Source organism: Dermacentor andersoni, chromosome 9, assembly GCF_023375885.2.
Source record: "Dermacentor andersoni chromosome 9, qqDerAnde1_hic_scaffold, whole genome shotgun sequence".
In the NCBI taxonomy this organism is placed as follows: domain Eukaryota; kingdom Metazoa; phylum Arthropoda; class Arachnida; order Ixodida; family Ixodidae; genus Dermacentor; species Dermacentor andersoni.
In genome coordinates, this window is record NC_092822.1 from 39,436,682 (window position 1) to 39,454,269 (window position 17,588).

Sequence of the window (17,588 nt, forward strand, 5' to 3'; positions counted from 1 at the left end):
TTTTCTTGCGTTTCCTAATTGGCTCAGACACCGCTCGAATGCCGCGCGTCGAGTGGCTGATCTGAGCGATGGTGGTGTCCGAGCTGCATCTGGCAGTTAGCAGACAACTGGAAAGAGTGGCTAATGAAATCGATGTTTAGATAATACAGCCCCACAAGCTTTATCTCTACTCATTAACTCGTACTCATAACTTCACTCATAACGCCACGCATGCTTTTCAAAAAAATATTCCCGCCTATCTAATTATCTGCCACCAGTCAAGACAGCTTCTGCACCTTTTTCTCTTTCCCCGACTTGTGCATTGTGCCTTCCCACTGAAGAACGAAGCTTTGGTTGTTCATTTGCTCTGCTTTTATTTCTTGTTTAGTTCCTAGCAAGAGTTGCAGTACCTGCTATAAACAACTTAACATGTTCAGTTAGCTAATTTCGACAATTTTGATGAACTGCAGTTTGCACTTCTGCCGTAATACATCCCCGGTCCTCTGATGTTTCAAACCTCCATGCTTGCAGTTTTCTCTGAAAAATAAAAGGAACACTAAAGGAAAATGCTAAGTCGAACTAGATCGAGAAGTCAGACATGTAATAACGGCTTTTTCATTCGTAACCAGAGCAGAGCTTTTGTTATTGAGATGACGAAAATTATAAATTGGTGTGGCACCACCTATTTTTAACTTTGGTACTTCTCGTGGGGCGTCAACGCTGGTAAATTCACAGGAAATGGCAGAGGGGGAGGTCCCGAGGGTTTCACGTCGACTCGTCAGTACTGGCGGGGGGGACTCAATTTGCACGGCAACAGCGAGACCTTCGGTGGTAGTTTTCTACGCAATTAAGTCATACACTGGCACACCGAAAATGATAACAGACTTCTAAATAGTCTTGGGGCCTAACTCGGCCAAATACTTTCCTTTAGTGTCGCTTTGAGATCGGGCTGAAAGTGCAAAATACAGCTATTGCAAATGAATTATGCTTTTTACTGCATTTCCTGGTCTGGTACAGCCTGCGGAAGCAGATACTTCCACATTCCCAGTCTGTGAGACTTACTTCCGCATAATAATTACCTGTGGAACATGCAACATGCAAATAAAGCTGTTTTTCATGTACTTTTCTTTTTTGAAAATATACATGCAGATTGGCCCTGCTGCTGATGCTGACGCAGAACCCACCGTTCTCGCGACGCGACGACAGCCCGTTCAACACCGAAGAGCTTGCCGAGAGGCTGTGGAAGCTGATGAGGTGAACTCAAGTGGCATTGCTTAACGGCTGTATTTTCAGCACTAAAGCACTTTGGGTCTTCGTCTCCCATCTACTTCCTGTCGAAATTCATAATGGAACTCGCCGCTGACATGTAGTTCAACAAGCAAGGAAGGATGTTGTGTGGACAGAGATGAGGACAGAGAAAGAATGCACAGACAATGACACAGGCGGTAACTCGCAACTGCTTTATTCAGGGCAAATAGGCTGGAATGTATAAACAACGATTACACATGGACAGAGCGCAACAATGAGTACACACGTCAGATAACCTAACAGGGCAAACCACTTCTCAAAGAAGCTAATCTCGCTATCGAACAGCTTAAAGGGAGACGCCTCCATTAACACACCACCAGTCATTAACACCTCTGGACACCTCCGGCCATTCAGGCAGCGGTCTTCCTGGCCTACGTAGGACTTGCCACATGGGCCAGACGCCACTGCCTGAATGACCGAGCCAGGGAACACGAGTGAAAATTTTAGAAAGACGACCTGGTGCCTTTGCCTGTGCACGGCGACGACTGTTCGTGTGAACCGTGTTTCCAGGAGAATCTAGGCAAGAGCAAAGACCAGACTGCACGTGAACTAATGGAAGCCTATCACACAAAAAAACGACTTGCTCAAACAGTATTGGCGACACCTCCATTAAGCTGTTCGATGCGGTGATTAACTTCTTTGACAAGTGGTTGCCCCGTTAGGTTATCAGACATGTGCACTCATTCTGCTTACGCCTTTTCCCCTTCCCCCAATACTGAGTAGCAGGTCAGAACATTGATTCAGGCCGACCTCTCAGCTTATCTATGCTCAAGGCCAACCTCTCAGCTTTTTTCTCAGCTGGTGATGACATCAGTGGCCATGGAATGCAATGATTGTTCACGTTTCTTTTCAAGCATAGCAATATTTTTATTCTTCTGGAAATCTAGGGGTCCCATAACTAATAACTCTTGAACTGCTTTTTGAGGCTGACTAGCAGTAACAATTCTAATTCTCTTGCCAGGCTATTAAACATTAGTACTTAGTGTTTTGCATAATAATCCTCTAACTTACTCTTAAGCTTTGTCTTTTAACGTCATAAATTATACATATGTATTGAGCCACATGGTGAAGTATTACCTGCCTTATCAGTGCACACGCTGTCGTCTCTCATTATGTATGCCTCATCTTAGTGTAAAAGGGCATCTGCTTGTCTATTCTTTTATTGCAGTTCCGCGCTCTCTCACGACTCACGCCTGCGATGTGCCGTGGTGGACTTGTATTACGTTTTGTACGGAAAGAGCAAGCCGTCGTGCCTGCCAGGTCCCGACGCCAACCGTTCATCAGTACGTGTGTGTGTTGGTGTTCAAAAAGTTTGTGTGCGAATTAGAGTTGCTAGCTTTTTTGCGGCACAAAAGCTGCCTTCTAGAATGTTAAAAAACTGCCTTCTAGAATGTTATGGGGGGGGGAGGCAGGACACAGTGCTAGATTTTCTGTCGTCAACCATGCATTTAAACTATACAAAAAATGAGAGTAAATTTGTGATAAATTTGATGCACCTAAAAGTGCAACATCTTTTATGTAATTTCAAGTGCAGAGAACTATCAAGCGATGTTATAATGAAAGCTTATATGCAACCTATACTGCAACTGTGGGCACTAGTGATAATCCACATTAGCACTTTCAACGAAGTTAGTGTTTTTAGGCTCTAAAATTCACTCTGAGTAGTCAGTCTTGCTATTCATTCTTTATATCTGATGATTGTTACCTCGACTGAACCTTCAAACATTCATCCAGAGAAGGCCAAAAACAAGTAAGTACATGGTGGTTACATGTTTGAAGGAGCAACTTGGATGAAGAAATGTGAAAGACAAGCTTCATGTAAGGCATCATCTGTTTTTAAAAAAGTAGGTTGTACTTATCTTGGATTGTAGCGTGAAGTGACACGGACAGAGACTAGAAGCAGACTGGACGTCTCTGTCCGTGTCACTTCATGCTACAATCCAAGATCATGTTACCGTACCAACTCGCCCAACTTTCTATCCCATTGCATTAGGTTGTACTGGCTGAAAAACTGGACAGATAGCAATCTTAGTGCACAAGCACTGCACTTAAGCTTCCAAGTTTACTAGCATAACAGTGTCACATGGTCACAGTGGCACGCTGCTAGCTAGAAAGCAACAGCAACAATGAATCATTGAAATGTAAACTTTTCATTGGTCAAACTCATGTTCAATAGTGGAATTTACGGCTCTGCAGCAGTGAAAAATAGCACAGTTAGTCGCTGAATCAAATGACTGACTGACATTTGGCCCTATATATACAGGCTGTCATCGTGAATTCCAGGTTAGCAGGCAGTCGTCGTAAAGATTTGATATCGTGCTGCACGCTTATCAGGGCGAATACGTCGGGTAGCAATAGGGCCACTATAGCAGAAGCCATGAAACTCGTGTTATAGTTACAATTTGACATGCATGTTTTTGAGCCAAGGCTGAAACTAAACAAAAGCACGCAAAAACCAAGCATGGTAACCCTGATGATGAGCTATAACTTTAAAAAAGAAAGTGTAAACATAGTGCACATGGCAGTAAGTAATAAATGCTGCATGTACAAAACACACCTGTTTATTCACCATAGGAAATGAGCCATTTATGGTTTGGAAACAAACAATGATAAACACTGAACATGAAAATGAGAAGTCTCAGGAGGACACCGAGGTGGCTATAAATTCAGAGATTTATTACATCAAAGGTTGTTTATAAACCTTTTAAGTGGGATTAAAAGGAACAAGCAAAAAGACATGAAATTAACACTGAAGACGTACAGATATAATCTGGTAGTCAACACAGCAGCCAGTGTCTACTCATTCTCGCGTCCTGTTCAGTGCTGTTTGCTTGCAAATAGTGTATACCATGCCACTGGTCCACTTAGTCACATGAATCTATGTAAAGTTGCAGTTCCTGCTAGCTGCATCCTTCAGATTGGAGAGCCGTGCTTCGGCTGCTTTCCACTGCTTTTAAAATAAATTCAGATCTGCCTGAAACCGTGCATCTTACCCACAACTTATGACACAACACTGGTACAGTTGTTACTGAAGTTGGCTGTTGCAGTAATGGGCTGCAGTGATTTGTTGGATCGACGAGTGAATGTCTCCTTACGTGTTTCTCTTCCCCGCAGTTGTCTATGGTGCTCAGCCTGAAAGAAAAGAAGGCGAAGTTCCAGGAGCCTGCAGCTCCTGAGGACGACTTCTTTTCGGTGAGAAGCGGAGCTCATGATTTTTGCATATTTTGTCTCCTGCATGCAACTTGGCCAAGTGGGCTAAAAGTAACCACTGGGAGGATGGTTTGAATCATCAGTTCTGTGATGTATTGTGCTCGTCTGCTATACAAGCACTATTGCTTGATATAACTTGCCCATAAACGACACCATGATGGATTACTGCGGCACACAGAATGTTAAAGTGTGGAATATGGAGTGTTCCAATTTATTGTCGATGTTGGTCAGCGGTAGCTTTCACATGGAAGTGTTGCATGCCTGTAACGAATGCTGTCCTCCGGCGCATTGAAACTATCAAACGACATCGACGAGAAGTTGCGCCGCGCCCCTGTGACGCACGCTTTCCCTTAGCACAACTGCGCATTAGCTTTTTTTGCGATTGACCGCTACTTCTTCTCAGACGCTGACATACGTTCCCAAATTATTTAGATATTGCGCCACGTTAGTTGGTCAGAAAGTGCGTCCAATTCCGTGGCCCTAGCCAGTTCCCCGAAAGGTTATGTATGGCCTTCGAGATAGCCTCATGTCGGCAATCTTGGAGGCTTTACCTGATCTAATAATAGCCTAGCGATCGATGTGGTGGCGCTGGCTGACACACCTGAACAAGCTATTTTCGACAAACACGCGCCCGACGCGTCTCCGCTGATCCAGTTGCTGCCGACGTTCGTTCGTTTGTTTATTTTTTCGATGGTTGCCGGCTCTCGACTTCTTTACGACCGCGACGGTGGTGGTCGATCAGCGCTACTGATAAACGCGTCGTTGGCTCCGTGTCCTTTTCTTTTGCCGTTTACAAACTCGTTCGGATCGCTCGCGTGTTTACTTAGGCCTCGTTTCGACGGCGGAGTGCCGCCGAGACGGCCGAAGCCAGCGGTATCTGCGTCGGAACGCGAACAGCCGCCAGCTATGCGCCGGTCGGGCGATCACGCAGCAGGAAGAGAAGCCGAGCGCGTCGCGTTTACTCCCCTTGGCGCCGTTCCCGTAGTGCCCGCTTTCGTGAAATCCGGCACTATCGCGGCGACTCCGAGCGCAGCAGGTCGGGCGCGCTTCGACGTTACGCCCCGTTTCAGACGCCGTTGACGTCCGTGCTCGGCGTTTAGTTCGATTGCTTCTGCGCCCGACACCGGCCGGGCCCCGCAGTTGGTCGGCGCGTCCTCGTTGAGATAGATACCCGCGAACGTAGTCACGATGAGCTCGCGGCAGGCGCGTCGCAAGACGCTGTCTTTCGAAGAGAAGATCGCCATCATCAATGCCGTGTCGAACCGCAACGGCAAGAAGAAAGACGTGGCGGCGCGCTTCGGCGTGCGTCCGAGCACGCTGTCGACGATCCTGAAGCACAAGGACCGCATCTTCACCGCCGTCAGCTCGGGCACGAGCGCGTCGCGCAAGAAGCTGCGCGCCTCCACGTACCAGGACGTGGACAAGGCCGTGCTGCGCTGGATCCTAGACATGCGCACGCGGAACGTGCCGCTGAGCGGCGCCATGCTCCAGGAGAAGGCGCGCGACGTCGCCTGCCGCCTGGGCTGCGACGAGTTCAAGGCGAGCCCCGGCTGGCTGATGCGCTTCAAGAACCGGCACGCCAGCCTGGCCGGCCTGCGACGCGGCGAGTGGCTGCCGCTGCCCGACCTGAACGGCGGCGCGGTGCTCGAGGACGCCGAAGACGTCCTCGACGCCCTGAGGGAGTACCGCGCCCGAGACGTGTACGCCGCGCAGGAGACGGCGCTCTTCTACCGCGCGCTGCCGCACGAGACGAGAGCCTTCAAGGAAGACCCGTGCGTGAGCGGCTCGCGGAGCGCGCAGCGCCTCACCGTGTTCCTCTGCTCCAACATGGACGGCAGCGACAAGCGGGTGCCACTAGTCATCGGGAAGAGCGAAAGACCCAAGTGCTTCCGCGGTTCCAAGTGTGTTCCAGTCAAATATGTGTCGCACCCAAAGGCTTGGATGACTACGCTCTTATTCTGCAACTGGCTGTGTGACTTCAACGCCAGCATGGCCGAAGAGGGCCGCTCGGTGTGCCTTATGGTGAGCCGGTGTGCAGCGCACATTGTCGGCGACCTCACCCTGTCCAACGTCCGCCTGTGCTACGTTGGTGCCGACGGCCACTCGTCGCTGCCCTGTCCGCTGAACCTGGGAGTCGTGAACAGGTTAAAGTGCGCCTACAAGCAGAGCCTGATCGAAAGGTTCCTGCTGAACATTCGGCTCGACAGGGACATGAATGTCGACCTTTTTCAGGCGCTGCAGATGCTAGTCGAAGCGTGGAAGTCTGTGAAGCCCACGATGATATTGTCTTGTTTCCAGAGGGCTGGCATTGACGTGAAGCCAGACTTGTCCCAGCTGTCCAGGGAGAATGACGTTGAGAACGCCGTGACGCTTCCTCCGGCACTGGCAAAGTCGTGGCACCTTCTTCACATGTGTGGCTTTGTGCCTGAAGACGTCAGCCTCAATGACTTTGTGTACTGTGATGCTTGGGCTGTTTCGACGGAAGAGGAAAACGGTGAAATTATCCTTGGTAGTGTTCAGAATGACCTTTTATTTGAAGAACGGGAGAACTGTGATCCTAGGCTACCAAAAGAACCAACTTCGAGAGATGTACTTGATGCCATTGACCTGTTGCGGACCCATGCTGGTACTCAGGAAAACTTTGACGTGGCCTTCGAAGCCATCCAAGTGTATGAGAACTGCATCAAGGCAGTTCTGTGGAAGCAGATACAAGCTGCGGTAATGGTCTTTCTCGTGATTCAATCTCGCCTTAACTTAAAATTTTTAAACACTATGTTGTTGCTGATTCCAAGTCACGTTATTCTGTATTGTCACTGATTTGTCAAAGAACACAGTTGGTTCTTGTTGGTAATATGACTAACGAGACAAAGAAAGTCAGGATGATGGGTTGGTGCTATGTTCCTGCATATCACCATCATCTTATAAGATGTTCCAAGTTATTCTTCGTCGATTGGCCAATTGAACATTGTGATTTTCCATGCAATTAATGTTTCCCTGTTCAAATAGTCCACCTGAATTGCTGTGTTGGTTGTGCTTCGTTTCTTGAAGTTATGGTTGCAGCTGATATGTGTAAAATCGAAGTATTTGTTGCAGCTGTCACAGTAGTCTGTGGGGGAACAAGCATGAAATGCTATGACTTCCAGTCTTGTTTATATCTTCAGTGTTGTTGCATGAAACAAGCTATTAAACAAGTTATTTTGCTTTTCATAAAGTTACATAAACAAGTTATTTTGCTTTTCAAGCTTCATCATTGATCCAAATGCAACTCTCACTTAGTTATCACTAGGATCAGCCAGCCATGAGTAACGTATGATAAAACAGTTACTATATTAAACTGTCGCTGGTTGGATTGAGATGAAGCGTTACATCTGGAGCTTGTATATAAATATATGTGAATGGAGAAATAATCTTTCCATGCGTCCACTGCACTAAATTTAGTTAGGTTTGTTTTGCTTAAGATAAGAGGTTAGAATGTACTGGTCATAGGGGGTATATTAATTTAAGCCATCAGTACTTTACAGAAGTATTTGAAAGTTGCATTAGAAAAAGGATGAGCACTAGGCTTACAACTATGTAACTAAGCAGTAAAGAAATTACATCGCAGTTCTGTAAACTGAACTTATTAAAACATCTAAAGGAGACAAAATTGATGTGCTTACAGTGCTCTAAAATACACAGGAAATTTAATTGCAAATAGGGCCTTTGCAAAACCCTCGTAAACATTGCAACGTTTTCACATAAAGCTCTAAACACACATACATAGTATCACATTTGTACATTTAAAATGCTGTCATGTATGCACATTACACAACTGTGACATTTGTTTTTGGTTCAAAGTTGCGGATTTCTAAACGTCTCACTTTTTTTTTACTAATTTTTGGCAATACTTGGTAAGAAACTATGAAGCGCAATGTAAAACTCTTTTTTTTCTACAGTGTGGCTAACTTGCATTTTCTGTCTCAAAAGCAACAAATTTTATTCAGATCGGTTCAGCGGCTGTCTGATGAAAAAATTTCAACATATCACGAGTGTATGAATAAGTGTTCAAAAGCTTCCTCTCAGATTAGCACTAATGTGAAACACCAAGTCAGTTAAGACTGATTTAGTAATTCTTTCAAAAGTATATTTTCATAAATTTAGCAGCAATATGTTAATTGATATAGAAAGGCCAAACTTCAGTTTTTCTAATTTCGTGTTGAGGCAGCAGTGCCTGCTTGTAAGTGTGGCTCCATGGATGTCAGACATAGGCTGACCAAGCGTTCTTATTCCAAAAAAAAGACATTCCAGCCTATGAAAACTTAAACAGTAGATCTGGGATGATGATGGCTGCGTACATACAAAAACAAAGTAAATTAACAGTGCTTACATTATTTTTTCATATTTTGGCTGTTGTGGTGCTGTAAGCGCTTTCAAAATTCTCTTAATTTCACTCTTTGGCGCCTTTAGAATACAACGTAGTCCATCTTTGCCAACAAAAAAGCAGACAGCGTCAAAATGCATGACGCCTCGGCAACTTGACGTGGAAACTTCGAAGTGGCGGTGGTCACCTGTCATTCATTCTTGCCTCCTTTTCTGACTTCACTGCCAAGGCACTTCTTGGGTGCTCTGTACTGGCGGACAACTTTCTGTGGCTATGGAGGAAAAGCTACGGCCACGTGGCTGCTGCACGTCTGTTACCGTGCCAAGTAGTCCGACAGCATTTGACAGTGCTTTCGGTTGCTCGGAACAGACGCTCAATCGACGAAGCTTCCACGTGCGATGGCTTCGCATTTCTCCAGACGCGGAAGGGAAAAGCCACAAAATAAGTAAACCCTTTCATGCAGTGGCGTGTTCTGTCTTATTTAACTGTTGCTAATAAGGCGTTTGTTTTGTATTCCCCAGCCTACACTAGCATAGATGAAAACGCGGGACTCTTTTCAGAAGCGCTCTCACTTGTGCGCGCTTTGCCTCTGTGGCTTTCCCTTCATAGCCACGGAAAGTTGTCCGCGAGTATAGAAGCTGTTTACGCTCTTTGGATGTATTTTTGACCCACAACAATAATCATCTATCTGGCATGTCTGTGCTTTCTTCAACGTCGCGCGCCCGCCACTTCCAGGTCACACGTGGCCACGTGCATTATCAGCGCGACATGGCATTCTTGACAGGAAAATAGTGAGCGGCAGTTTTTGAGAAAGGAAGCTTGAGCAATAGAGGTGACCTACATTCTTGTGGGACAAAGGTACGCACAAAAGGGTGTAACTAAAATGCTGTAAAAGTGGCTCTTTTTTTTAAGTAGTAGAAGCCTAATTTACTAATATATCTCGACCTGTCTTTAGTGTTCCATTATAATGCTGCCGTTGCATCGGAGTGGTGGCTATGACGTACTGTTGAAGCTCTCTACTTGGTATTTGGTCATGGCGTACTACACGTGGCAATCTTTCTGATCTTACGCTTGCAAGTTTGATTTTCCCAACCCTTGTGAGCCACTTTGTCTCGGAGCGCTCCGCTCTTTTCATTCCCGCCTTTTCCTTTATCTTAGATGAAACTTGAGCAAGGCAGCATTGTGTCCGGTGTGGAACTCTTGGCCGAGGCTGCCCTCACTGCGACCGAGCGGCTCGACACGCAGGTGATTCTCCTGCAAGACGCCGAGCACATCAAGACGGAGGTACGTTGTCCATGAGTTATTTGTGAGCATGGAACCTACAGGAGAGCTATAGTTGGCCTCTCTATCGAACCGAATAGCCAAATTTTATTGCAGTCAAGCCTCGATATAACAAACCTTGATGTAACGAAATTTGATATGCAACGAACTATTTTCATTTCCCAATCTTAGTTGCATTGAAAACAGTGTATTTAATTTTCGCCGTTTAACAAAGCAATTTTGAGTTTAGATTTAATGAAGCTTTCGGCCGTTTTAGTTATGCTTGGAGCCTGTACGGCTAGTAAATCTAGCAAAAAACTATGTTGGCCGAGGCAAAAGTTATTTCAAGCCTCCTTCTGCATGAAAATTTTGAGCGCCAAAACCGCTGTCAGCACGCATTCCGGGATGCAGTAAGCAGGAAACACTGCTGCGCCATTTGTCGCTATGGTAAACAACTGGGAGAAACATGAGCACTGACGATTCCTTTAGTGCAGAAGGGATGGGGAGGGAGTGAACGCACCGGTAACCTGATCAAGCATGCGCTGGAGGGGGGGGAGGCAGGAACACGCACCTGTCTGCCTCCTTCTTGCGCATGTTCGTGCGCGAGCACATCCTATCCATGCATATCCTATCAAGCCTGGAGGTAATCCCTCCACCAAAAGCCGAAATGCCTTCATGCGCATTTTGCTGTTCCCGCGCCTCTAGTGTTGCTGGTTGTATAGTATCAAGTTTCTGAGAGACGAGAGAGACGTTGTTTGAAGCCTGTGTGAAACGCCCTCGCGTTGAGACTGCAGTTCCTGGTCCTCGAGTGAGAGATCTGTTGAATGTTTGCTGAGCACGCGTGACACAGAGAAACGACTAATAACCTTACTTCGTCTAGTCTCTTTGCTATTGCCATCCATGCTCCGCCTTTTTAGAGAAACTGATTTCTCTTTCTTTTTCCTTTCTCTTTTTCTTTTTTTTTTCCCTCTCTCAGTACCAATGTCCATACCTTTTTGCACTTTTGTTGTTTAATTTGCGGGAGCCAGCCGCGGGTACTAAGCGTCATCAGCTATGTCGTCCAACGCACCGCATGACGCAACGTGCAGATCTCGGACACCATGAGCCATGTCGATGCATTGCTCTCGGCACAATCACCGCCGCACGCACTGACGCTCATACCGCTCTATTATGGCCCAACCTTCTTACAATTTACTTAAAAATGCTTACTAACAAGATACTATTCACCAGGAATGCTCTGGGCGTTTGTGAAGTTGCTTTTAATGCTGAAACTTCAAGATCTCAAATTAACGAAATTTGCAATTTAACAAAGTCTTTTGCTGCAAGTGCAACTTCATTATATTGAGGTTCAACTGTATTTAGTATTTGCTTAGTTACTTATTTATTTATTTTGATATTTACTTACAGGTCTCATATGAGGCATTTGGCAAGATACGTTACAGTAAGAAACATAGGGGAAAGGAGTGATGCTCCTGTATAGTACAAGAACATTTGAGTATTGCACAATAAAGAAAGGACTTAGTAGGCAAGAAAGTTGAGTAAAGTGGACTGTTATAGCTTTATTTTTTTTATTATATGTTAGAAAAGAGAACGGAAGGCAACATAGTGACAAGAACACTCGCCTTTAATCGTGATCTCCTCTTTCAAACCGTGTCTACATATAGAATGTTGCATATATGTGACTGATGTGGCCTTTCGGACTGTAGTGCCCTCATTAAGCTTCAACACTGGTAGCTGCACAAACGCACCCGTGCTACAATTCGATTCCTTTAAGTTTAGAAGTTGGTGCACATGTAAACCTTGCTCTTCGGTTGAGAAAAGTGGGAGGGCAAGAAAGAAGCCTGAGATGCAGCTAAGGACCACACAGTAGGTGACGTAACGAACAATTATATATGTACTGGAAACGAGCAGGAAGACAGTGGTGTTTTAGAGAGCAGATGGGTGTAGTCGGTATTCTAGTTAACCATTTCCGTGCCAGACTACTGTACTGAATTCTGACCAGAAATGGCCAATTTCTTTTTGCTGCAGAATGCTTTGCAAAAAAAAAAAAAACAATGTCGACATTATTTTAAACGTTTAGCTGTACAAAATCTCAACCATGCATTTACTGCAAATGTGGAGCTTAACAAAGCATTTTACAATATAACTGCAAGAAAATGGAAAGTATCGTCAACGAGAAAATGAAAATTTCAAGAAACTTGTTAGTATCGTGGGAGAGCTAAGCTCATCCTTGGCCATTTTTAACTAGAAACATGTAGACGAATCCAGCTCTTCCATGGTATGGAAGGGGTTAATATCAAGAACTGGACTTGGCAAGGTAATGTAATGCATAGAGAAGATAACCAGTCCTCTGTTACCAGTGAACCAAACACTAGGTAACGAGTAATAGATGCTAGAGAAAAGGCATTCCAGCATGGTAGAAGTGTATGTAGTATGATGAGATCAGGAAACTTGCTGGCAGAAAATAGGAGTTGGTTGGTCAAGGCAGAGATAATTGGACATCACCCTGAAAGGCGTTTACCCAGTAGTGGACTTATATTAGCTAGCGATCGTGACATTGATGAAACCTTGCTGTTATAAAATCTCATCCTTTAATGGTTGTAGTGGTCAAACAACTTTGTAATGCTATGGAAGAGCTTGAAATGTTTCTTAAAGCAGCTGTAATTATTAAGCACCACTAGCCAACAGGCAGGTTACTGGGTGAACTTGTGCTGGTGTTCTCGCACAACCGATCACAGACTTTAAATATTGCGCCATTTTAGGAAACATGGGCACTGTGGATAATTGAAGGCGTTGTGGAATGCCATATTCTAAACAAAAGCCACAAAAAGGCATAGTTTATACAACTATTTAGCCATTGTTGCTTACTTGGAACTTTTGCATTCACTTTGCATGCAAGTGTTCTCTACAGCTGTCTGCAAATACATGCCACAAAGAAAGGGAACAATTCCAGCCTAGAACAGCGGTTCTCGTTGTCATTCAGAGTACATTTCTTATCTCTTGCATGTCTTTTTATCACTGTAGCAAATTCTTGTTCGTGTACAGTCAGCCACATAAGCTTACAGTGCACAGGATTTGCGGAAAAGATGATTCCCGCAAAGCCTGACTACTGAGCCCCCAATTCAAGTTATCAGGCTGTAATGGTTTTTATGACCTACACACCGATCCATTAGAAGTGCCACGTTGTCATTGACAGAGCACAAATTCACATTTGCCATGGAACCTGCATCCCACAAACTTTTGTGGCTCGCTGTGCATTACTACTGGATTTGATTAATTGCTGATATGTTCCTCCAACTTGTTTGTCATTAACAGCATTCTGTCTGCCCAATTACGACACAGCTGATGGAGGTGCATGCACTACTTGCTTGCTATCTTTCTTGCACTACTTTGGATGAAAAGTCTACAGTGCTGTTAAAAGCACTGTAGACTTTGTAGTGCTCTTAAGCAATAATCATGCATGTTGAGACTTCATGCTTCTAACAGATTATATTGTGCTGCCCCGAAAATAGTTAATTTCTGACTCCTCTCTTTCGAAGCTCTGTCATAACCAGTGGGATGAAAGGTGCTTGGGTGCAATCTGTCTTAGAAGCACGTGCTTGAAGTTTCAAGTTCAATATCGTTTCGCATGCGGAGGTGTTGGAAGTTGGGCTTGGCTGCTTGCAAGAACCTCCGTCTGCATGAAAATGGTGATTTCCTCTTCCACGCTAAAGCACTGGAGCCGTGGTGGTGTGACCTTGGCCGCCTGTTGATCTGGCACCCTCTCTCTCCTCGCTTTCCTGCTTCTGTCGTTTGGGTTTTTTATTGTAGCTTGGTGTTTCTCGCATGCACTGACTGCCGTCGAGCGTCTGCACTTCAACCACTTTGCACCTGGGCGCATTTGTGAATGCCCGTGTGCCATGCGAATGCACACATTCCACTGGATGTCTTGCAGCGTGGTCGTGCTGAGCCAAAACTTGAAGCTTCATGACTCTGTCTTCCAAACTTCCTTTTCTGTCTGTCTGTCAGTAGCATTTTTCGCCAACAACGATTCATTACATGTGCACTTCATACCCCACCCGAACCCCTCCCAGGAAGAGGCTGTTGTGACCACACAGTCGCTGGAGCCCGTAGACACCGAGATCATCCAGGTGGAACAAGAAGAGGTGTATATAGGGGTCGACGATCAGCCACCGCAGCACGAGCTGCAGCACGAGGCGCAGCACGAGCCGCCAGCCGAGCCAGAAGCGGAGCCCCTTGAAGTAGTTGAGCCGCTGCATAACGAGCCGGAGGTTGCGGCGCACTCAGACGTGGAGCACATGGAGGTCGAAGCTGAGGTACTGGATTGGTTGATTGATTTATTGAGTGCCTGTTCAGTTCTTGAAGTCAAAGCAAGACTCCCAAGTTACGTTTTCCCTTTGTCTTTCTACCCTTTCCCTTCTTTCGCCACTTTGTTCACATTACAAGTTTCCATCCACAATATTGACTACTGCTCTGAAGAAAGGCACAGCAGCTTAAGCGTCCTGCGGAGCTGTTCTTGACATGTTGTTTCGTTGTGGTTCCTCTGTATTGTTTTTCTTATCTTGTTTCCATTTATTAAGCGTATGTTTGTATGGTGCCTTCACATAACTAATTAGTTCATCCACATGGTTTTCTTTTTGCGAATGTTTTTCGTGAATTTCACTTGTAAAAGGAGTATTGATGTGACGAATTTAACCTTAATTTTTACGTTAAGTGAAGGTCTTTGACCTCAATGTCCTCGAAGAACACAAAGAAGCTTCAGAGTGCATTAAATGATTTGCTCTAATAACTCTTCTACGAACTAGTTGGTTTCATTTCCCAGAAAGTGCTTGTCATGATGGTATGAAGCTGGTCATATGAGAGCAGAACATTATGACATTTTGGAACTCTCTCTGACTCACTCCACCATCTGCTATATCGCTACTTGTTGCGCATCCCAATGTAAAAATTAATGCCAAATGTTTTCAGCTTTCTCAGAAATGCTGCGCAGAATTAAACACACAAATAAAGAACATGGAATCTGTGCCATGTTTCTTGTTATTGCAGGTCTTGTAGTATTCAGGCCTTTCATTAGTTTATCAATGTGCATTTTTCATTCTGTACTGTGGTTTTATTATACAGTTAAACCTCGATATAACCAAGTATTTAATTTTTTATAACCCTTTGTACATAAAACACCACATATTTAGAACCTCAGTGTAACGGAGTGTGTTTGTATGCAATTTCGCTTTCGCCGCAAAGGAGAATGCCGAGAAAATAAATGGAAACTTCCGCGGACACAGACGGTCGAATGATTGAACTGCAAGCGGCTGCTTTGCAAACGCACCTCTCAAATCGCGTGCAGCACGAGGAAAGCGACTGTCGAAGTGGAGCCGCATCATGTTCAGTGTAAAGTCCGAGTGCGATAAGATCCTATCGCGCCCCTCACTGTGTGCTTTAGGTGCAAGTGAAAGTTTGCGAGGGTGAGACGAGAAAGGAAGGCGGCTTCACGAGGGAGGGGAGCGAGCGCGGTAACGCGATCAAGCACGTGCTAATGGCGGGGGGTGGGGTGGGGGGGGGGGGGGGGTAATCTGGCGCTCGTCTCGATTTGTCCCGTTGGAGCGCCAGGCGAACGGAGCATTCACGCGCCGCTGCCGGCGCTTTTCATGATAGCGTCGTCCCAGTGCGGGCGACGCTATCAGCCACGGGGGCGGAGTGCTTGCAGAAGCGTGGCTGGCTTCATTTAATTCGTACCGCCGATGTGAAGATGTCGTCGACGCGGCATGAAACCGTGCCATTCGTCGCCGACTCCCAAATTCGTCAAAATGTTTTGTTGTTCAAAGTTGCTTTTCTTTTTCGATTGCCCGATAATGAGGAAAATTCTGCGCCCCCTTTCCGTGTAAGAGAAACCGATCGACGACTGTACTTATTTGCATAAAAGGTCGAATTTCAGTACAACAAAATTTCGATATAAAGAAGTAAATTGCCGATTTTACCAGCTTTGTTGTATGGAGGTTTAACTGTAATGAATTACTTGAATCAACGAAAAGTATTCGAAAGATATACAAAACTGACAGCTTGCCATGGTAGCTTAGTGACTATGGAACTGTGCTGCTAAGTTCGGGGTTGAAAGTTTGACCTAGACCTTGGCGGCCACATTCCATTGGTGGTGGAATCTGAATACAGAAAAAGTTGTGGTACTTTGGTTTAGGTGCACATTAAAGAACCCCAGCTGGCCGAAATTAATCTGGAGTGCTACCCCATTACAGCAGGCCTCATAATCAGATCTTGGTTTTGGCGCGTAAGACCCCTGGGTACTTATTTACGAAACTGACTGACAATTAATAAATGTAACCTAGCATTTAAAGTGAATTTAAAGAGAATGATACGCTTAGCTGTATTAACACATTACCTTCCAGAAACATAGAACCCACTCTTCCTTTGACATGAGAAATAGTAAGCCAGACAAGGCGCAATGATAAAGCGCAGATGGTGACGCCACCTCGGCATGGCATCATAGATTTTGATGACGTCTGATTGGGCACGAGTAATTAATTTTTTTCTGCAAAGACATTTACTGCTCCACAACAGCTGAAATACAGCAAAATACTTCGAAATTTGTAACAACACACTGACATGTCGGCGAAGGAGTTTTGGTGCGAGGTTTAAAAAAATGAAAGTCCGCCCTTCATTTTCTCATCTAATTATCGTCCTCGTGTTGCAAAATTAACGAAAATAGGGTCTTGGAAAAAGTATCAGGCTAAGCTGATTTAATTTTTTCTCCTTAGCGTCTGTCTAAGTTGTATGAAAAGCACCAAATAGCTCACCAATGTGGATACCAAGTCTACAAAAGATACCAACAGCGTACCTCTGTGCTAAAGCGTTTTGTGGTTATGCTAGAAATTTTCAGGCAACCTTTGATTGATCTACTATTCGTGAAGTTTAAAGGAAGCACTTGCGTGACATTTTCGACTTGTCGTTCCTTTGCGTTAAGTGACGATTCAGATGTTTTAAACCCTAAAGAGATACTCTTAAGCGCCGGAGCACCCAAAATAAGTTACGTACTTGAACTCTTTTTCTGCGAATCATATTTTGTTTTAGCACTCGGGAGGCTTCGTGGATGTAGCTAGTACTAGGATGTGCGTGCTCGAGGCACAGTTAGTCTTGGTTCACATTGCGACACGTTGTCCGTCATTTCCCAGGAGCCAGAAGTTGTGCCGGTGCAGCCGCAAACGTCTGCTCAACCGCAGCAGAGGGAGGCGTCGCACAGCAGCGCGGAGTCTGGTCCAGTGGCCACACCTGTGGTTCCGATTCAGCCGGCTGACATCAACTACTCTGATGACTCCCAGTCAAAGTCGCTACCGGGGCTTGCAGGTGAGCGAGTGGGCATACGTTATTTTTTTAATACATAAGATCCATTTAATATCACCGATGACAGAAGGTTATTATTATTATAATTATTATTATTATAAGCTTTAGTCATCCCAAAGTG

The 17,588-nt window shown here is 45.2% G+C and overlaps 1 protein-coding gene across 1 annotated transcript in view; it reads left to right on the plus strand.

Moving 5' to 3' along the window:
- Positions 1–17,588, plus strand: part of Taf2 (TATA-box binding protein associated factor 2) — a 58,947-nt gene that overhangs the window by 31,494 nt on the left and 9,865 nt on the right. The window contains exons 24-29 of the mRNA XM_072284495.1: positions 1,129–1,233; positions 2,456–2,570; positions 4,402–4,479; positions 10,016–10,141; positions 14,191–14,433; positions 17,299–17,470. Of these exons, the coding sequence (XP_072140596.1) occupies positions 1,129–1,233; positions 2,456–2,570; positions 4,402–4,479; positions 10,016–10,141; positions 14,191–14,433; positions 17,299–17,470 (839 nt within the window). The remainder of the gene's footprint in view (positions 1–1,128; positions 1,234–2,455; positions 2,571–4,401; positions 4,480–10,015; positions 10,142–14,190; positions 14,434–17,298; positions 17,471–17,588) is intronic.